Source organism: Nycticebus coucang, chromosome 5, assembly GCF_027406575.1.
Source record: "Nycticebus coucang isolate mNycCou1 chromosome 5, mNycCou1.pri, whole genome shotgun sequence".
Lineage (NCBI taxonomy): Eukaryota > Metazoa > Chordata > Mammalia > Primates > Lorisidae > Nycticebus > Nycticebus coucang.
Genome location: NC_069784.1, coordinates 95,394,201 through 95,416,945, shown reverse-complemented (window position 1 = coordinate 95,416,945; position 22,745 = coordinate 95,394,201). Strand labels below are relative to the sequence as shown.

The following is a 22,745-nucleotide window of genomic DNA, read 5'->3' as shown; positions in this document are numbered from 1 at the left end:
CGGCTCATTGAATTCCTGAAGTGTGATTGTGAACCCAAATGACAAGAATATACAAATGTATATACAATCCGCTAGCTACTTATGGGGTTGCAGGTGACAACAGTTAGTGGAAGAGAGGATTACAAGACATTGTGTAATTTCTGGGTAGAAACATGAACAGTCTTTGCTGTATATATGTTGCACTCTGGCAGAAAGTTTATCCTTTTAGTCTGCTGCTGTGCCAACTTTATTTGTGATGTGCAGAGAACTTTCCTTTTTATGAGACACTGTTTCTTGGAGGTAAATTTATATTTTCCTGCATGCATTTTAAATGTGGACTTGGAGGTTATAGCCTCCGAGTCTTCTTACATACTTGGATACATGATTAATTTTGCAAATCACAAACATGTTTAATTTGGCTTTTTGAATCTGTAGTTCTGAGACCAACTCTGCCCTTCCTAATTTGGAAATATTTTCTTTCTGATTTTTATTTTGACATGTACTTTTGACTATCTACTTTTGTTGCTATTTCTAGCATCCCAAGGGAGCTGCTTCCATGGTTGTCATGGCACAGAGAAACACACAAGAAAACCAAGAAGTCCGTGCTTTCATAAAGCATTTATTTTTATTTGAAAACATTATACAGGCATTACATTGCCACAGCCAGTCCATAGGGGAGCATGCAAATATCAAAAATGGACAGTTGGTTCAACTCATCGGTGTCAATTTCTTTTTTGGTTCATATTTTCCATTTGCAGTGTCAGAATTAGTGTGCTTTGTTATGTGGCTTAACAATAGAATCCTACCCATGGGGTAAAATCTGTACTGATAGCTAGCTGGGGACTACTAAAATGGTTATAAATCAAAAACAAACCCAAAACAAACAATACTACACGCTTGTCAAAAAGGTTAATAGCACAAGTTAGCAATATCTAAACTAAACATTTAAACATTTTTATGGGACACAGTGGTGCAAATTTTCCCATTGCTGGGTCTACCTGGTTGAGTATTTTAAGAGTTTGAAGCTGGGGGAAGGTCTGACCTAGGCAAGCTCTGGCCCCAGTGCAAGTTTTTATTGAGGAAGTGAAAACCACCACCCTTCTCTAGCGGGGTATAGGAGAACTGTAGTTTGCTGGTACCCAATCGAATTCTACACAAATTACTAAAATCACCATTTTTGAGGAGAGATTGGTGGTAGATTGAAAAGCTGAAATTTTTGCTGGTGTCTCGTGGAGGTTATGAAATCTCAGAAACTAAAACAGCTAGAGTTAATGTTGTCCTACGCCCATTTCCCTCCCCATTCCCAAAGGATCAATGTTTTTTACATAGAAAAAGAATTTGTTCTTTGCTTTTTTTTTTTCCTGAAAGTTCAGTCTGAACTCCTGATCTTGAACAACTCAATATATTATCAACCTTTCTAAATGGAGACAAACCAACACAGTGCGGTCACCCAGTGACATGAATATTTGAATACAAGGACGCTGAATGATGAGGGGTATACAGTGAATTCATCTTAACATTCACACTTGGTTTCCATACAATGGAGTCAATTAAAATATTCTATAAAATAATTCAGATGGCAACCTTTAGCCATCTATTGATAGTAAACCTTTTGGAAATTCAAATTTGTAAAAAATTCCCAGTCTACTGAGTGAACTTAGAAATACTTTCATCCACTTGCTTCTCATAAGACTTTACTAAATGTCTACAAATTAATGTCATAAAAACAAATCCAAAAGACAAAAACATTTGGCTTAAAATAAATACTAAAAATGCAATAAATCAAGCAAATTATGCAAACCAAAGGAATGTAAACACAAAAATAAAAACCACAGTCTTTAAAGGTCTTCAGATCTGAATGGACAAAATAGTGAGAGAAAGGTATTTAATTGGTCTGAAAGGTAGCAGACAGCAGAAGTTAGCAAAGTCGTTTTGATTGGATACACATAGTGCTTTGACATTGATTCTCCCCCTCCCGCAGAAAATGAAATGGTAGTAAAGGGGCTGAACTGAGATGATCATCAAAACTGACTATCAGAGAAGATAACTTTTCTTCCCCATGTCTATGGGCAGGACCACCCCCCCACAACCCCCGTGTAGCAGGCAGGCAAGAAGGCCACGTGGCTATGGAGGTATGGCATGGGAGGCTTTTCCCTGCCAGATTTAGGCCTCATTCAGGCACTCTGGGGGTCCTCACTATACTCCAATCTGTCCTTCTGCTTTTGAGAGATCCCACTGGTGTTTTGCTTTGCTTGCTTGCTTCAGATACAGTGATTTGAATTACCCAACATTTCATAAACATTGATTTTGCCTTTAGAAACCCTGTCATTCCATCAAGGATCTTTTTGAATGGTATTGCAGTCAGCTAAACTTAAAAAGAACTTGGCACACTAACACATAGAATCTATTCTACATTACACAGGTGTGTGGTGTTTCTTAATTTCCTGTGTTTGAAAAAAGGGGGCTATTTTAAGGGCATTAGATTAGTGACATATCACTCAAAGAATTATGGGGATCCTGTAATATTCTCCGTATCCATAAGAATGTTGTGTCAATATATTCTGCTATTGAATGGATGGCAAATATGACCAAAATGCCAGACTTCTCCAATGGTGACATCTTTACCCCTATAAAGTGACCAGATCACTTGAGATATTTTCAAAGACTGCTCCACATCAGCACTTTGACTTTACTAGGAGGTGGCACAACAAATGATACGCCACACACACACACACACAAAAAAAAAAAAAAAAAAAAAAAGATAATTTCCATGCTGGTATATTTCAAAAAGCTGTCATATGATTAAGGGCAGAGGACCATGTCTTTATCCAGTGCCTTGGTTAATTTCTATATTATCACTGAGGAAATCCAGGGGAAAAAAAGAGAATTAAAAAATAGTTCTTAAAGAAAGGATATAGGGAGAAGCAGCAAGATTTAAAAAATATATATATATTGACCTAAACACAAATGATATTATTTCTGGGTTTTCCAATAAGCCACAGAAATGGAACAGTCCTTGCCCTGTTTCCACAGGAACTTGTTAGCAGAATCTCATGGCACAACAGAAAGGCAACGGCCCGGAGTGATCAGAGACTGAAATATAAAAAGACTAAAATGTTTGTTTTATATCTATTCCTAGAATAGAGAATTATATGGTCAGTTGCCCCTCCCCACCAGGGTCATAGCACAAAATACTTATTGAGCAGGCAATCCAACAGGTGACAGGGGAAACCATTAGCCGCCGGGTCCCTAGGATAAGGAGACTTCTCAGGGGTGGAGCTCCTGTGGCATGCATCACTCGTATAGTCTGTGCAAAAAAATAAAGTATGATTCTTTAAAAAGTGGCTTGCTGTAGAAAAGTGGGCTTTATGTTGACTACGTGTGGGTCTGGCAATAGTTCCTATCAGGAGTACAAAACATCCTCCTGAAAGTTGGTGTAATAACAATAACAATAATAATACAAATAATAATACTTGCCTTTGATTCAAAAATTTTCACAGTAATTAATGCAGGGGGTGTGTGGTCAGGATACACACTAACTAGGCATCTTTCCAAGTTGGGCAGGTTGGAGCCTGTGTCTCCAGTGATGTTAAGCTTGACCCGTCCACAGGCTTTTGGAGGCTTTGCTACCTTGCAGTCCACCCTGGTGAACTGCACCTCGTAAATACCTTTCTCTATGTACAATACAGAGATGATGGGCAGACACATGGCCACTGAGCTGGCCTCAGAGGGCAGGCAGGCCTCATGCTAGGCCACACGAACATGGGGCTCCTCTTCCGTCTCCTGGCCCAGGCTGGTGTAGGTGACCGAGGGCTCCACCTGAGCCGTGGTCGGCAAGTCCACGGCGGGTCCCGAGGGGTTGCGGAACTGCTTGTACACGCGGGGGTCCTGGGCTATGTAGGTGGAGGTGGAGGAGTAGAGCACCAGCCCGATGAGGATGGTGAAGAAGGACAGGAGATAAAGGCCTGAAAACTAAAAGAGACACAACAGCAAAGTCACTCGGCAGCCGCAGGAGAACCACTGACACCTTCCTGAGGCACCGAGATGGGACAGGCAGCCTGGTGCGGCAGCCAGCGCCAATCCATGAGGGAGAGTGAATTTTCCCCTCCTAAAGCGGCGTGGTCTCATTGACTCCCCTTATCTTTTTGCCAGACCCTGAGGCTGACACAGAGGAATACTTAGCTGATTGCGCCAATCTGATGACCTGGTAAGGTGGGAGAGCTAGTTAAGCACCAATTAAAATGCATCTAGTTAAAAGCAGAAAACCTCCAATAGTGCTCAATAAAGAGCCGGTTGTTTGTGGCTTCATTAAACCCAGAAGAGATAAAGATGTCCCATTTAAGGTGGTAATGGAGCCATAAAGAACAATCCCCTCACCGAAGGCTGCGTCAGGGCACTCTTGGTGTCACCTTAATCCAATTCAGACACTATTTGTCTTCCTAGTAGGGACAGTTATTGACTTTAGTAACTATCTTTGCAAGATTAGATGATCCTTGGACAGAAAGAAATAGTATAGCCTCCCATTCCTGCCCCGCTCATCTATAAAGGAAACCAAACAGGGCTGGATGTACAGCATTCTGCTTCCAAATCTACTTGCTTGGCAACTCACAGAGTTTAGGGGAAGGGGGAGAGAAAATGTCAGTTTATGTGAGTTCTAAGAATTGACGTATGTTTTTGGAAAATTATAACTGCTGGACTTTCTCGAGAAGTTACACTGAAAGCATTGCGCTGGTAATTGTATCATTCCTTTCATTCATTTACCCTTTGTTTGTGTGCCCCCTCTCTATCAAACATTGAACCATGTGCTGGGGAAAGATAAATGAAAAATACGGCTGGTTCCTACCATCACAAACAAGCATCAAGGACTAAACCGACTCAGTGGAGGGACAGAGGCACATACAGACAGAAACTAGACAATGCACTGTGGTCTGCCAGTCTGCCAGGTCGCCCTCCGGTCCGGAGCAGCATAGCAGTCTCACCCACGTCTCTCATCCGTGGGGATAAGGGGACTGATTTTGTTTTCCTAATTTATTTTTTATGCTCATACCTTGAAGAACTAAAAACCGGTAGAAAGACAAAAATTAAATGGAAGCTGAAAGATGAGGAAAACGGCCCAGGATCCTATGAAATACGTTATAAGGTGCTGTCTTCAGTTGGAATACTAAAGTTGGAATGGCACAGAGAAGGTTAGCATGGCCCCTGCGCAAGGATGAAGTAAGCTATAGGGCTAGAATAAAAAGCTACAAAAAGTGGCTATGCCTGGTCCTTCAATAATAGGAAAGGTAGTTTTGAAAATGGCTCATTAACAGAAAGGTGTCCCTGTGGCTAAAGGCCCCTCCCTCCCTCCCTCGCTCTCTTCCTTCCTTCTCTTTCTTCCCTTTCTTTCTGCACCAGCCAGGTAAGTAAAACTGACAATGATTTTCTGGTTTTCTTTCAAGAACACCATTCACCCCTTTATTATCTCTCAATCCCTTTATTTTTTACATTCAAACCATTTTATAACACTACCTCAGATGGATGCTGCACTCAGCTTGTAACTGCTTCACTTAATTAACTTGACATCATTAATTCGGTTTCCCCTGTTAAGTTTATTAGGTAAGAGATGTTTGATTTCCTTCAGTAGTAAGTTTGACAGTTGGTATCTCTGACAGTTCACTTCGACACTTCTCGTTTGATTTTGACTGTGAAGGTACATCCTCATTCTTTCAAATGCACACTTTAGCTTATGGTTGTCTTTCAAAACATTTTTAGAGCAATTTTGTAAAACCATGGATATGAATTCCATCGTGAAACCAGCGCAGCCCAGACAGCTCAAAATATCAACAAAGTGTTTGGGAAGGACGTGGCTAAGGAATGCACAGTATGTGATGGTTTGAGAAGTTCCTTTCTGGTGATTTTTAATCTTGAAATTGAGCCACGTAGGTGACCTGAGACCAAAGGGGATAATGATGAATTGAAAGTTGTGGCAGAAGCGACTCCATCTCAACTTATGCATGAATTAGCAGCAAGGTTTGACATTACTATTCCAGCGGATGAATTAAATGAATGTCAGAAACAAAATGGTCTCAAAGCTTGCCTTTCTTTGCTGTCACAACATAAAGGTGAACCATTTCTGCACCATAACTTTTGTGTGTGATCAAAAATGGATTCTTTTTGACAATCACAAGTATCTGGCACTAGGGTTGGCTAAAAGATGAAGTGCTGAAATGTAGTCCAAAACTGAATATTCATAAAAAAAATGTTAATGGTGTCTGTTTGATGGTCCAGTGGTGGTAACTACAGCTTCATCAAACGTGGTCAATCGATGATAGCAGACGTGTACTACAACCAAATGGATGTCAGGACGATGTTCGCCTTTACACCAGCTGAGACTGGCTGACAGACACAGGCCAAACCTTTTGCAAGACAATGCTTGACCAAATGTCCCACAAACAATGCTGCTCAAACTACAGAAGCAGGATGTGGAAACTTCTGTCACCCTCGGTATTCAACAGACCTTGCACCAACTGACTACACTTCTTCCAGGCTTTGGACCACTTCTTGCAAGGAAAAATATTCAATTTTCAATAAGCTGTGAAAAATGCCTGTTTTGATTTCATCCTCACTTGCTCTCCAGGCTTCTTTGCTGCTGACATAAACAAGCTACCATTAAGATTGCAAAGATCCATTTAAATGGATCATCCCTTTTTGGGGCATGGAACATCAGAGTGAGTGATAAATCCACCACACAGGTGTTTTCTTCAGACATACCTTTAGCATGATGACACATACTTTGCTTTCGATGCCTTTGTGTTGAATTTATACAGACAAAAATTGTTCAGAAGATAGATAGCATGGGATTTTATATGACAGAGCCATCTTGGAAGTCACCCAGGGGGATTTATTAATGTGATGATAGTTTAGGCACAAACTTTGATTAATTGTACTTCTTCTTATTTGAGATACAATAAACTAAAGTTTGATTTGAAATAGGACATTTCATATTTAATGACATAGTAAGGGTTATAAAGACTTAGATAAAGCACATAACACACTTATCATAGTTCTTATTTTGAAGCAACCATTCAACTCATATTTGCTTCATTGTTGTTATTATTATTGAATTTAACTTAAAATTATAATTTTCTAATATATCTTACAACATTCTGACACAATCATAGATTAAGTTATCTTTTCCAAGTCATCTTTTGACTGTGGGGTTATATCTTGTTTGATCAGTATCAAGCACAGAGCCTGCCACAGTATTATCAGTAAGTACCATTTGCTATTTGTTTATTTTAGATAGATAAATACATTTAATTATGGGAAAATTTTAGACGAATGAAAGGAAAATAATAAAAAAAATCATCCTGTACCCGTGATATATTTCAAAGATTTTAGTTTTAACCTAGACAATAAAATGTCATTTCTAGTAGATTAAAATCCACTGAAAAGGAAGTTGTATCAATCTATAATCACTGACTCTAAAAGTCATCTTCAAACCTGGGGTCAGAGGAGGGTAAAGGAAGATGAATTCGTAAGGATGCTGAAGAATGAAGACTCAGATGGCTGCCTAGTGGATTGGGGTAGGAGGTTTCATAAACACGGTGGACAGGATTTGGCAACTGGAATAATGTAGTGGTAGGGACAGGAAAGGATCTGACACAGGGTACCAATGTAGAGGATTAAAGAACCTAAATCCTTGAGAATCTCAATTTCTGATTTTGGATCCCGTATCTTGACTCGGTCAATATGACTAAGAACATAATATTAAGTTTTGTAAAGCTAAAGTCTTTGCCATTGTAAAACATAATATCTTAATATTCCACTTAAAAGGATCATCCCATTTTGGGGCATGGAACCATCAGAGAGAGTGATAAATCCACTACGCAGGTGTTTTCTTCAGACATAGCTTTAACACGATGACGCATTCTTTGCTTTCAGTGCCTTTGTGTTTAATTCATACGGACAAAATTGTTCAGAAGACAGATAGCATGGCATTTTATAGGACAGAGGCATCTTGGAAATCACCCAAGGGGATTTATTAGTAGTTGTTAGAGAAAGTTCTCATTTCATATACAAGTTCCAAAAGAGAGTAGTCAGGCAAGCCTTATAGGATAAATATTAAATGCCATAAATAGTGACAGAAAGTTTTGATTTTTTTTAAAAAAGTAAAACACATTTTATTTTTTCCTTTATTTTAGCTTAGCTGAAAAAAAAAAAAAAGAAAAGAAAATTTAATCAGGGATACCTAAAAGAATGACCTCCATTTCTGGATGCTGGGGTTATCTTGTGGAGCATTTATTTCAGAAACCAATGAACTAATGATTTTGTACAGTCTAGGCTGTTAAATTGCAAAGAAATACTTATTCCTGGCTCCTCAAGCAAAAAGAATAGGAATTTCTGCGGAAGGCCCCGTGACCACCGAAGCTATCTCTGTGTTACAGATAAGCCCAGTGTCGGCAGAGGCTTGTTGTCTCCACCAGAGGGCAGGGGCTGCTATTGGACATGAACTTTGTGTCTTCCCTTTTGCCAACTGTAGCCCATCAGAGTATCCTGTGAGTTGTGAGCTGCAGGTACACTTTTGTCTGCATTTCACCTAACAGGTAGCTTTGAGAAGCTAAGAAAGGATGCACCCAGTATTAATCTACCACACTACACACACTGGTTACTGTGCCTCTGCCTTTTTCCATCTTGATGGGTCTTCTTTGAAAAAAAGGGTCAGAAGGCACCTACTACACAGTGCGTCCCTGAATGTTGCCTAAAACAATCTGACCAAGACACAAGCCCTTGTACAGAAGACTGATAGTGAACCTGCACGGCCAGGGGTTAATGTCCATCCAGGAGTTAAACCCAGCTCTTAGACAGCTGGCCTGTCAGTGTGATTACTATTTGGTTAATGTGGCATTTGGCATGCTGGTTAAGGATAGATCAAATTTTCATTTTATTTTTGGCTTCTAAGTATCTAAGTTGAAGTTTAATAAACCAATGACTTCAAGAAACCCCAGACTATCCAAGTGAAAAACCATATGGTTTGAAACTCATTTCAAAGTACAATTTTTATATATTTATAAAAAATATATCAATCAGACAATGTGAGAAAGAGGCCATTTCTCCAGGGCAGCAGAGAAAAGCATGGGCTGTCTTTGGAGAGGCACAAAGTGCACCATGAAGGGACACTGAATTAAGCTCTCCCTTTATTGCACACATGTCCCAACTACTTCTATATGATGGGCCTGGTGTTTTCCCTTTTCCTGGGAACTGCACGTGAAAAGGGTCCCTTTGTGGCATAGCCTTTACATAACACAGCTTTTGTAAGGTTCCTGATGTTGGACTTTGGTCATTTTTTTTGATAAATGGCTTGTGCTTACTAGTGATGAGAACTAATTGTTGATTTAATGAATAATGGAAACTTAAGACCTTTTTTGGCTCTTAAAAGCAGATATACAACAGTTTCTACATCTAAAAAAAGATTCAGTGGAAAAAAGAAACTCTGTCACTCATGAGAGGCCAAGAAAAGACTGAAAAAGAGTGATTCATGAGGTCTCTTAGAAAAAGGGAGCTTCAGGGGAATGAGACTTGGGGTAAAACAACTGGAATTATCTGAGGAAACAAGCAGAGATCTAGATCTAACTTGGAGGGCCAAGGAAGGAAGCTCTGAGAAAATACAATTGGAAGGGGAGAGAAAATCAGGTCAAATTAGAAAGAAAAAAGATACAAGGTAAAGAAAACTTCTCAATGGCTGGGAGGAAAGGGGACCGAAGAACCTGATGATCAAAAAATAATTCTTATCTAAATTGAGTCAGCATGTGTTCTGCTGTCTTCTGTTTCTCTTTCCTCTTTTTTTATACACATCTGCAGGGCCCTACTGCTGACTTTTATTATCTGCCTTATGAACTTGCACTCCTATATCAAACACTTGTTTTTCTTGAGAGAAGCTTTGTAGGCAGATAGAACACTGCCCTTGATGGCTTCTCATGTACCAGAGATGAGTGAAGGCAAATGCTTTCAAGCCCTCAGCTGTTCCCAAGGTGATCCATAATGGATGGAGGAAGGAAATATCAAATATGTCACATCATAGCTCAAGGATGACATTATTGTTAAACTTCAAACCGCTTGTTGTCTTTTGGGGCACTATGGATCTGAGCCTGCCCTTGAAAGAGGCATACTGTTTGGAAACAAGGTAGTGTTAAGAGTAGAAACTGGTCCCTGAACTGCAGAAGAAGGCTGCACAGAAATTAACTCAAGGATGTTTCTAAATGTTCTTAGACATGGCTTTTGACATGGAGTTATTTCACATTTATAAAGGATATATGGCCACAGTAATGATTTATTTCCTGGTTGATTTTTTTTAAAAGATACAGATGTAATTAAGCTTTCTCATATTTTTAACACTTTTGCAGAAAACTTCTGAGAGTAGTTTGGAAATCCATAAATTTAACAGTTGTTGAATGTGACCATGGATAAGTAAATGGCAGTGACTGGTCATTTTCAAGGTCATGTAACAGGCTGGTATGTGTGGGCTAAAATACTGCAGGAAGAATTTCCATAGAGGGAGACTGGCCTGGTAATTCCAGCAAGCAAGTTATGCCTGGAAAAAACTAGACTTTTAATTAAGTTTGGGAAAACTGTTCTGAATAATTTTTTTTGCTTATCTTAAGTTTATTTACAAACATATATAGAATGCTATGAGTTCAAGAGTTTGATCCATCTTTCAAAGAGAATGAACCTCTTAAAATGCTCTTCATATCTGTTAAATGGATGAATTAAAACATCTTTACCACTTAAGCAGGTGGTGTCTTACTATTATGAAAAGGGTAGCAAATCTGGATTCAAAGTACAAAGTCATCATAATTAGTAATGCCACTTATTTTCCACTGAAAATGGCAAATTCTTCCTGGGACCCTCCTGATAGTGGCTCCTAAGGGTGACAGAGGTGGTATGGGTGACATGGCTTTCCATGTCAATGTGGTTCTGTGGGAAGCTCTGTGAAAAGCACAGAGATCAAAAGACACCTTTTCATGACCCGTTCCCAAGCGTGCAAGGACTGAAAAATGTCCTGAATAATTTTTGCCATATAAGACAAAGAGTCCTTTTTTTCTACACTTCCCTACTCTGTGAAATAAAATACACGTATAATATGAAGCACCCCCTACCTCTATCCCTGTTTGCTAGATCAAGAAAGAACAAATAAGTACATTACTATTTAAAATGGAAGCAGATGACCAGTTTAGAGGTCCTGGATACCAGAGTAGTTTAGAGACCCATCAGTGACTAGATTAAGAGTGAATCATTGTTTGATGAGAATATTTCGGATTGTATATGAAACCAGCACATGGTATCACTCGATTGCACTAATGTACACAGCTATGATTTAACAATAAAAGAAAAATTAAAAAAAGCGTGAATCATTAATTAAATGTAATGCTGCTATAGTGAGGGATGACTAGAAGGGGAGTCCACAGTCTCTTGAGTCCCACTTTATATGAGGCCCTTTTGGCAACAGGCTTGGAAGGGAAACAGCTGTTTCCACTCTGTTGCATGTCCTAGGTGGGAGAGACAAGACTGCCCAGCAAAGACCACACAGCCCTTCTCTCGGCAGCTGGGTGCTTCTCAGAGGGCTGAGGACCACACCTCAAGGCTGGGAGTGCAGTCGTTGGACACAGAAGGAGGGGTTGTTGGTCAGCGCTGAGCACACTGCAAGCTGTGGCCTGTTTAGGACCCTGTGACAGGGCTCTGCCTGGTCCTGATCTATTGCCCCTGGGCCTCAGCCAATTGCTATTCAGGCCAAGAAAACCAGACAGACCTGGCTCCATGGAAAAACCAACACAAACAAGTTGATGTTTGACTTCCTAATTTTGGCTCTCATGAAACTAACAAGATCATTTTTATTACTGTGAATGTAATAAAAAGGCAAAAGTTCAGTTTCTGAGTTTACTGAACTAGTATAAATTGGTTGGAGAAACCAGAGCTTTTTCAAATATTTTTACTCCCCAATTATTGTTCTATCTTCTCTCACCTCCCTTATTTCTCCTCTTCCTCTTTTTTCCTTTATTTCTTTTTCGTCAGAATAAAAAGGGTTAAACCTTTCTGGTTAAATATTGGAATATTTCTTTATTCTAGGTCATACTACACAAAATATCAAATACGGGCACAGCGCACAATCTGTTGACAAACACTAAGATTACTGTCCTTAGAAAAACTAAGAATACTGACCCCCCCCACCCTTGCTCATCTTCTATTCTTTCTCCAATTGGGAATTCGATCCCCAATTTATGCTAACCTAATAAAGACAGGAAGAAAACGAATGAGTGCCTTAGTCAGAATGCCAAATGGTTTCTCTATTCATATCAAAAAGCCAAAGCATGGCTAAGATTTAAGTACTTGGGAAATGACTTATTTTCCAAGTATCGTGTTGATAGAGCAAACAGAAGCAGCAACCAGGGCCCCTGCCTCTCTGTGTGTGCCTGATGCCGTCTGTCATCAGGGCAAGGCTGTGTCCTGAACTGCAATCCCAGCTTGGTTTATAAGACCTTCTGTTTGGTTTATAAAACCAGTTTACTTACCAGTACAATTTATGCAGCCAATCACATCTAAGGCCAAATAAGGGTTCTTTAACAGGCCAGTATCTTCCCCAGAGGTTAATTTCACACATGAGTACAAGGGATAGGGAGCTAAATAAGGATTTCTGCCATTATCTTTTATATGACAAACAAACAGTTTCACTGGTTGAATTGATAAAAATCCTTGTGCACGCAGATTTCTATTTTCTGCAGTCTAGCAAAAAAAAAAAAAAAGATTGTATTAGCCGTACCAGAGTGGAACAGAGGGGTTGACTCCATGAGAATGTTTAATTATAGGCTCAGTTACGATGAAGGCTGTGCAATAGCTCACTTATGTCACCTTCCCTTGTGTAGTTCTTATTAGCACCAGTCAAAAAAACCGCATGTGTGTAGGGGGCACGCTGAGCAGTGGCCTTTGCTCCACTGGACTCTTGCACCACGACATCTATTTTCCCTCGGCAACAGACAGAGGTATTTCCTGGCCAGGAACAATTCTGCAGGGGACTAAATTCTAAAGCCAGTGAAAGATGCTTAGTTTGTAGAAATGATAGTGTTGCAGCTCAATATATTCCAAAGACCTCCACGTCCCCCTGTTACAATGGAATCACGGGGTGGAACTGGAAGTGTCACCATTCACATTTGCCCTGCTATCTAATAGTAACATTTTTGCTTCCTGTCACTGCAACCTTATGCTCTGCTGAACTGAAAGTCTTAGTTGCAAAGGGAAGAATGCTTCCACCAGAAGACAGAACAATGATTTCATTAAACTCGAAGTTCAGACTGCCCCCTGGCCACTTTGGGCTCATTCATGCTTCTGAATCAACAGGCAAAGAAGGGAGTTTTGGAGATCAACTGACCTTGCTTACCAAGGGGAACTGGACGACGACTCCACCCTGAAGGTAACAGAGTATCTCAGGAATAGCAGAGACCCGTTAACGTGTCTCTTAGTGTTAATATGCCTGGTGAGTAAAGTCAAAGGAAAACCACAACAACCAAATCCCAGCAGGACTACTAGTGTCCCAGGCCATTTAGGAGTGAAGATTTGGGGTGACCTCATGAAGTGAATAATCACAGCCCCCTGAGGTGCTTGCTGAGGGGAAAGTGAATACAGGGAAAGAAGATAGCAGCTATGGCCTCGTGATCAGTTGCAGATACAAGGACTGTAATTTTCTTTGTTATGTGTGTGTGTGTGTGCGCGCGCACAGGACAAATATTTTTGTTTCCTTCTTTCTCTTATCCCTTTATAATTAACATAAACTGTAACTTTACACCATATTATTGCAGTTAAAGATAGCAAGGAGAAGAGTGAACATACCAGCCAAGACTCTGCGTCTTCCTCTGAGGACAGGTTTAGTGTGTTTTCCGTTGTATGCAGGATAGTTATGTCATGTTATGCAGATGTATGATCTTGTTATTGTCTTTATTTGGAGATTATTCTTTAAAGTGTAGTCAATGCCAAGTTGAAAGGGGAAGAATTTATGGTGTTTAATTTCATGAGTTGAGTCAACTTGGCTAGGCCACAATACCTAAATATTTGACTATCAGTGTAGATATTGCTATAAAGGTGTTTTTTTAAATGAGATTAACATTTAAGTCTGTATACTTTGAGTCAAGCAAATTGTCCTCCATACTGAGGGTGAGCCTATTTGATTAGGTGGAGGTTTAAGAAAAACACTGAAGCCCTAAGGAAGAGGGGATTCTGCCCCAGATTTGAGTGACAATATCACCTCTACCTTGGGTCTCCAGATTTTGAGCTTGCCAGCCCCTCGTTCTGTGAGCCAATTGCTGAAAATCAATTAATCATTTTTTTCTGTACACACACACACACACACACACTCTCTCTCTCTCTCTCTCTCTTTCTCTCTCCTGGTACTGTTTCTCAGGAGAACACTGACTAATACGGTTGGTAACATGATAGTCTATGACACTAAAGGTCTTTGACTCTGCTGTAAACTTTTTAAACAATTTATCTTCATAGCACGTTTTATAAAAATCATATTTTCCAGGGAATATCAAGTGGTGTCTCACAGGAGGAGCGCTAGAATCAAAATGATGGGGCTTGCATCCCTGTTGGCTTTTTCCTTGCTCAGTTTTAGACAAATCCCTTACCTCTCCAAGCCCTAGGCCACTCATCAGTTAATTAAGGATAATAATAGCATCTGCCTTGTGGGCCTGTGGATGAGAAGTTGCACGTACAACTCCTGGAGCAGTGCTTGCCCCGTCGTCCATGCTTAATACCTGTCAGCTGCTGCTGTCTCTACATCAGAGAGAGTAACTTCTAAAGCAAAGGTACATAAAAACTTTCTCAAAAGCCTTTCTGAAAAGTTCACTTTAAATTAAGTTGCATTGCAAATTCATTATGGGAGTGTCTATTTAAAAGAATAGCTGTCACAACCATTGGGGGAGGTCTTAAATAAATAAATAACAAAGAAGTAAATAAATGAAAAAGAGCACATGATTTGTCCATCTGGAATGGAAGGCTTTTTCATCAACGCAACTAATCAACTTCTGGTTTATAGACTAGGGTTTGGGCATATTTCTGTTGAGATTTCTTATAACAATGCATAATTATATAAGCCACAGGAATCATCATAAATTTCAACTTCATTTTACCTCGTTCATTAATTTTGAGCAACTACCCCACATTGGCATAAATCATGGTTGAGTACACTTGAGTATGCATGAGTAACTTTAGCAATTCATTTTGCATCCTTGGTGTGGTGTACTGAAAGATAGTCCACCAAAACACATCTATGTCTTCACCGATGGGAACAATGAATGTTAGTTACACTGTGGAAAAAAGGATATTTGCAGATGTGACTAAATTAAGGATCTTGAGATGGGAGATCATCCTGGGTGCTATGGACTGAATTTTGGCCCTACCAAATGTGTATGTTGAGGTCCTAACCCCTGAGGTGGATGTACTTGGGTCACTATGAAAGTCTGAGACAGACTGGGTTATGGTTCATTATTTCACTTCCAAGAAACAGTCAATAGTGTCCTTTCTGATTCACCATGCAAGTTTCAACTTGCTTGGCTTATCAGTGTTGCTGGGAGGGCTTCATTTGTTTCCATCCACATGGACTTTATGTTTCTTGATTTTTGTGTATCCAAGACTTTTGTTAATGATGCACATATTTAGAGATAGGGCCTCTGTGCTGATTCACAGGATTACTATCCTTTTAAGAAGAGACTCCAGAAGCTCTCTCTCACTCTATGAAGAGAACCATTACTAGGTAACTACCCACAAGAAAAAAAAAAGATCATTTCACCATAAGGACATTTGCATTAGAGTGTTTGTCACAGCTCAATTCACAATTGCCAAGATGTGAAAGCAACCCAAGTGCCCATCAACTCACCAATGGATAAATAAGTTGTGGTATATGTATACTATAAAATACTATTCAACCATCTTATAAAAAGGTGGAGATTTGTATTCACCTGGATGGATTAGGAGAAAATCTTCCTAAGTAAAGTATTACAAGAATGGAAAAACAAGTATCCAATGTACTCAATAATAATATGAAACCAGCAGGTGAACAACTACACACCCACACAAGAGAAAAAGACAACTACATTCAACTGGGGGGAGGTGGGAGGGAATTGGTGTGCTCTCACCTAATAGAAACAATGTATTGGGTATATGGCACATTTCCTGGGTGAAGGGCTCAACTACAACATGGACTGTACCTAACAAATGTAACCTAATCATTTGTATCCTTATATCAATCAGAAATATAAAAAAAGAACCATATTGAGGAAATCACAATGAATAATAATTCTAAATTAAGTATGATAATCTTACATAGCAAACAAAGCTGCAGTCTACTCTTCCAAACATTTTTTATATATATCACTTCATTTCATTTTCAAAATGCTGATCCCTCGGAGAAGTACAGAGTCCTGTGATAAGCACCTTGATGGTGAGGAAGCGTGGGGTGGGGGAGGTTTAGTAGTGCATGTAGGTCTCAGATCTTGCAGTGACACCTGACACAGTGTCCAAAGGCTTTGATCCTTGGCTCAATTGTCTTCCCACTGTCTTAATACTTAATACTTAAGTATTAATAGTATTTGTTTTTGTTTCTTTCACTTCTAAGGGCAGTTCATATGTCATTTGCACAGGGGAAAAACTGAACTTGAATTGTTTCAAAAACAACCTCAATGAATTATTGATGAACAGAAGCTGTTTTTTTTTTTTTTTCTATTCATAGAAATGTACAATCATCAAAAAATCCTATCACAGCTGGGGGAGGAGGAAACCCCTTGACAAAATGAAAAATGAGTTCCCTGTAATAATACTGGAATTCTATATTTCTTTCTCTTAAATGTACCTGGTGGTGGCAGGGAAGACAAAATAGAAATAAATGGATGAGTAATTTATTTTGGTTTTAAAGATTAATTTTTTCTAAATAAGCAATTTACTTTCTGATAAATAGCTGCCACCTCCTCCTAGGTGGCTGTCAATGATCACTTTTTAACTCCAGAATATCATGGAGAAGTATTGGCATAAGGTTTGAATGTTTTTGTTATTCCATAATAAAATCTTATAACGTCATTATTATTGAATTTTCACAGTATTGTATAACCCGTGAAATCCACGGAGTAGCATAAAAAACGTACCTGAGACACTCAACAACACTGTTTGTTTTTTTTCCCTTTTTGTAAAAATAAATTATCTAATGTCTTAAGACTTGAAAACAAAGTGAACTTTGGGTTATACTGCTATTACATAAACACACTTTTGTCCTCATAATCTAGAGGGATCCCCCTAAGCTTGACATTCACAAACCAATGTACCCATAACCATCTCTCTGTCTCCCTCTCTATATTTTTGAGGAAGGTGGGAAAGGTGAAACATCACCAAACTGTAAAGAGACCTGTAGCTTACAAAGGAGCTTTTTTTCTTGTCAAATTAGTCTATGTGCAAAGGTCTGTTTTCTCTGGACATATGTGATTCTGGGAAAAATTAATTTGACAATATTATGGTTGTTACTGAAACTTTTTCCTGGGGGGTGAGCCATATGTATGAAATCAGTTTAAAATGTTCTTCCTCTCTCGGGGTGCTTTTGCTTTCCAAATAGTTCACAGTTCTTTGTAAGCTATTGCTTTAATAATCCTTCCTTCTCACATCTTACCTCAGGGATGCTGGTCTGCTTTGGTGCCCCACTTGCTCATTCAGGTAAGATGAAGACCATAAACCATTGAATTGAAGATATTGACCACCTCATGTGCAGGCTACAGATATCCTTATAACAGAACTAACAGATATGCCCTTAGATGTAACCGAAAACTCAAATAGGAAGCAGAAACTCCACTCATTCTAAAACTGGATGAAAATGATATAATTACAATTAGCTTTGAAAACAAACCTGCATCCTTGAAGTGCAAAGAAATTTGTAGCATTTTACTTTTTAGCAGCTTTTTAAATGATACTCTTTGCAGAGAAATGGCTGTTTCCTGGTGCTGAAGATTAGGGAAAAGTTTGCAAGAACAGTTGTAGCCTACATCAAGGGTCGGTAAACTAACAAATCTGGAAGCTGCCTGGTTTTGTATGTAATGTTTTACTGGGACACAGGTATGTCCATGGCAGAGTTGTGTAGCTGTGTGTTTGCCTGAGAAGCAAGCCTAACATATTTATAATCTAACCATCAAAAGCTCTGGGTTACCTGAGCCCATAGATTGTAATTTTGAGCCTATGACTTGTCTGAACTGGTGGGGTGTTGAGTTGGTATAATTTCCCAAACTTGCTGGAAGTAAGAGTCATCTAGGGTGCTTGTTGACAGAATGGACACCAAGTCTTTCTCCTGGTGGGTTAATTCAGTGTGTTTGGGTGTGGTTCAGGAGTCCCATTTTAATCCGCCCCCTGGGTGATTTGTAGGATTTGCATGTTTGGGAAAGGTCATTCATTCTGACCTTACTGAGTGCCCACGATTTGGATGATGGCTCAAGGGTACAGTCTAGTCACTAAGCAGAAATGTAAATGCAGAGTTTTTCACTGGGGTATCATTAGGGAAGGCTTCTTCCTCAAGCATAGTGTACTAGGGACCTCAGGATGGGGCCAGCTGTGTGAGAGATGAGACATCCTGGAAAGGGAAGGGATCAGGAGCCTGGGGCAAACAGGGTCAGCCCTGGTGCCTCACACCAGCTTCCCAGGAAAGAAGCCACTGGGGTTCTCAGCAGAATAGCTGTGGTCACGTTCCCACTGATGGACATGGGTGGGAATAGGAAAAGAGAGGATGTGGAAGAAAGGGTAGGCTGGGAGGGGACAGCTAGGGGAGGTCAGGTACTTAAGTCACCAGGACCACTCTTACCAGCTGCCTGGTCTTCCTCTCAACAACCTGCCCACAGTGGCCTGCTCTAGGTCTTGTGCCTATCATGAGAGTAGGGGGCACCACAGCACAGCCACTCCCACCCGCCTTCAAAAATTAAAAGGAAAGATTTATTTTTCCTGAAAGTTTGGGCCAAAAAATGTGGGTACACGTTATACATAGGAGCACATTATTCATGGTAAAATTCAGGGTATTTCCAAAATGAAAATAACTTTATTGCTGTATGATTATACAAATAATAAATGTTCATATAGTGTTTCTGCAAAAGCTAATTAATACAACACTTAAAAGTGTGAAGAACATGAAATATAAATACAGTTGTCCCTTGATATCTGTGGAAGATTGATTCTGGGACCCCTTGCATACCACAATCTGCCAATATTCAAGTCTTTGATGTAAAATAGCACAGTATTTGCATATAACCCCTAGTATACTTTACCTCATTTCTAGATTGCTTACAATACCTAGTACTGTGTAAATAGTATGTAAATAGTTGTCACCTTGTATCATTTAGGGAATAATGACAAAAAAAGTCTGTGTAAGTTCAGTACAGATGCAGTTTTTTTCCTGAATTTTTTCAATAAATGTTTTTCAATATAAATATAATTTTTTATTTATAGATTTATTGAAAAATATGGATTTTCAATAAATATTTTTTCAAATAAAAATTTTCAATAAATTTTTCAATTTTTTTTTCAATAAATCCATGGACCCACAGATATAGAGGGCCATCTGTACTCATCTGTCATCCTTATTTATTGAATATTCACTTACTACAGTAAATGATTGACATATCTCACAATTATGTCTCACAATTAATCTGGGATAGTTACTATGGTGACCCCCATTTTGCTGATGAGGAATTACAGTTGAGAAAAGTAACTTTTTGCCCAAAGCTGTGGAACTGGTCACATCAGACCTTCTTAACCAGGAGCCTATAAATAGAATTCTGAGGTCTGAGAACTTGGATGAGAACTTTATTTTCACGGACCTCTAACTGACGTTTTGTATTTCTTCAATTGTAAATGCAAGCAATAAGCTATGGTAGCATTGGCAGTAACTCCAACTTTTTCACCAGAGGAAATCACGTACAGTACCTATTTTCATATCACACGACAACTGCTGCAGATCTTGCCAAATATTGCTTATGCTCCTCACTGCTTTGAAATGGCAGGAGTTATTAGATCTGCTCCCAGATCTTGTGATGTGTATATTACTTTATCATCACATTTAAAAAATATTTTCATAACTTTATTTTAATATAACTGGTTTCATAATCCCATGTATTTTATCTTAGACATTTAAAAACATTGTCAAAGGGATCGCTTGGTTTCATCATGCTGCCTAACAAGTTACAGACCCCTTGGTAGGGAGTGAAGCTGGAATTCCCAGTGAGGCATAGGCTTGGCACAACACTGCTTGCCCCTGGACACGTGTTCACATTTTGGTGAACATCATTTTTGCTATATCTCTGTGGACACAAATACATACTTGCTTAAAGGTTTATATATGCAATTGTGCAAGTGAACATGCCAATAAAAATATTTCTCCTTTTCCAGTGGTAGTGGCCTCCACACGAGAACATGCTTCTTGCAAAGGATCTCCTTCCTCTCTCCCCAGAAGAGAGACAAGCAAACACAAGAAGAATCCCCTGGTGCAGAGCCCAATTCCCGCTCCATGAATGTGAAATGCTCGGGAGATGCTATGGAATGACCGCAGTGTTCAGAGATGCATAACAGTAGTCCTGTGTGTTGGTTGCTTTCCCAGCCTCTGCCAGCCTACAGGAGGCAAAGCCAGGCTTACAGAAGGATGTTCCTTCAGGGGGAAGCAACACTAAAAGTACCTTGCTTGAATGAATGGGAAACCATCCCAATAAATATATGTTGGATTTAAGAAAAAAGTATTTCTGAGTAAAGGTGTCAGAGGGAAGCAGGGTTATAGCCTCCCAGTGCTTAATGGAATGAATTCCCAAGTCAAAACCAGCCAAAATTTTTGTTGCAACCAAAGAAGAAAAGGGGTAAAGATATGTGGCATAAACTTTAGAAAGTTACCCAAGAGAGAGTTTCCTGGAAGATTCCAGCGTGACTCAGACTTGTTGCTAAGCCAGCACTACCACAAAGCACTCAGGAAGTGGAGTTGGCTGACTCTGGAGACTCCCAGATATCTCTGTAATCTGGAGAGAACTGATAGAACTCGTGATTGGGTTAACTCAGGAAAAAGGTGAGGAAACATCCTCAGGAATGGAAAATCTCACCTGCTTACTCAGACTCTTGGGGAGGCAGGGGTCACTGGGATTGGACATTATTTGGGGCTGTGTGGTGAACTGGGGGAGCAGTTCATGGACACAAAGGGGTTATAGCCCTTGAAGTGGGACGGGTCATAGACCAGATTGACTTGTAAGTGTAAAGATGGGAGAGACATTATCATCCAACAAAAAGATCCCTGGGTTATGCATGCATAACCCCTGAGAAAGAAGGAAAGGGGAGGGAAAGGAAGGGGAGAGAGGGAGGGGAGAAAGAAAGAAAGAGAGGAAGGAAGGAAGGAAGGAATGAAGGAAGGAAAGAAGAGAGGGAGGGAGGAAAGAGAGAGGGAAGGAAGGAAAGGAGGAAGGAAGGAAGAAAGAAAGAAAGGAAGGAAGGGATGGAGAGAGGAAAGGAGGGAGGAAGGGAGGGAAGGGAGGAAAAAAGAAAGAAATCCTACTTAATGGGTAGAGCACTGGCCCCATGCACTGAAAACTCCATAATGATAAAATCCAGTGACTTAAAATTTTGAAGTAGGACTGGGTGCAGGTAAAAGAAAATGTCTTTAAAGTTGTGAGAAAAGAAGCACAACTTGGAACAGAGTTATCCGTTGAATAGAAAGACAAAAAATATTTTCAAAGAAGGAAAGACTTAAGAATACAAGCCCTGTGGGCACTTCCTGGCAGATCCACCCCTACCTCTGTGGCACTTCCGCAGTGAATATAAAGTCTTGTTCTGTAAAATATTTGACAACCATCAGCTTTTCCGTTGTAGTGAAAATATTCCCTATAAAGGGCCAAACAGCATTGTGCACAGCCTGGACAACCACATGTAGCTGGCCTGCTTCCTAACAGTGCCAGTAGTGATGAACTCTAGCCTACTAAGAGGTTAATCTAAATAAGAAGTTCAGAAAAGAAGTGCCTGAATTTCAGAGACTGGTGATATAGCAAATGTAGTAAGTATGGAAATATGGCCGAAAAACCACAGAGATCACGTTTATGCCAATTAGTAAAATAATTGACAGTATAAATACAACACAACAAAAGTCAGAAAATGAGGACGAGATTGTGTTAATCCTCCTTCTTAGAAGAGAGTAGATCAAAACTCTTGAAACTTTTAAATATAGAGTTGAAAAGTCTCCTGTCCATGGTGGCTCTGCTTTGGCCTTTAAGGTGAGCCAATCCTTGTTCTTTATCTTAGCAAACTGATACTCTGATTCCTGTGAGCTTGCATTATTAATATTCTGGTGCATGGGAGATGGAGCCACACAGGTCTGCTGACAAAAATTAGGTGTCTGAATGTGCAGAATGTGGCCAGATTGTGCACGTTGGTGACAAACATATCCCAGGTATTGTCCTGGGAGACAAGTAGTTTTTTCCTGGCTATGCCCCCTTTCAGCCACAAGCCTTTCCACTTGGAGCTTTTGCAATGCCTCTAGCTGCTCCATTTTTACAGCTTACTCAGATGATGTGAGTTCAAAGCATTCGTTTTGTGATGTGTAGTTCATGAACAGATTAATGTAGACAAGAACTTTGACTTCTGGCTATAATTCCAGTGCCTGCCTCATAATTTATCCCTAACTTCTTAAATCCTTCCAATATTTGTGATAAATAGAAATTGCTAATGTGGTAGAGACTGGCTATTTGTTCACCAAA

The 22,745-nt window shown here is 39.7% G+C and overlaps 1 protein-coding gene and 2 pseudogenes across 1 annotated transcript in view; 2 read left to right on the top strand and 1 right to left on the bottom strand.

Annotated features, from left to right (window-relative positions):
- Positions 1-581: 581 nt before the first annotated feature.
- The window catches only part of SLC35F1 (solute carrier family 35 member F1), a 446,439-nt gene continuing 424,275 nt past the window's right edge, over positions 582-22,745 (bottom strand). Inside the window, exon 8 of the mRNA XM_053591164.1 lies at positions 582-3,951. Coding sequence (XP_053447139.1) covers positions 3,727-3,951 — 225 coding nt within the window. The 3' untranslated portion in view covers positions 582-3,726. The remainder of the gene's footprint in view (positions 3,952-22,745) is intronic.
- Positions 5,123-5,223, top strand: LOC128586986 (uncharacterized; annotated as a pseudogene).
- Positions 20,434-20,687, top strand: LOC128585836 (40S ribosomal protein S27-like; annotated as a pseudogene).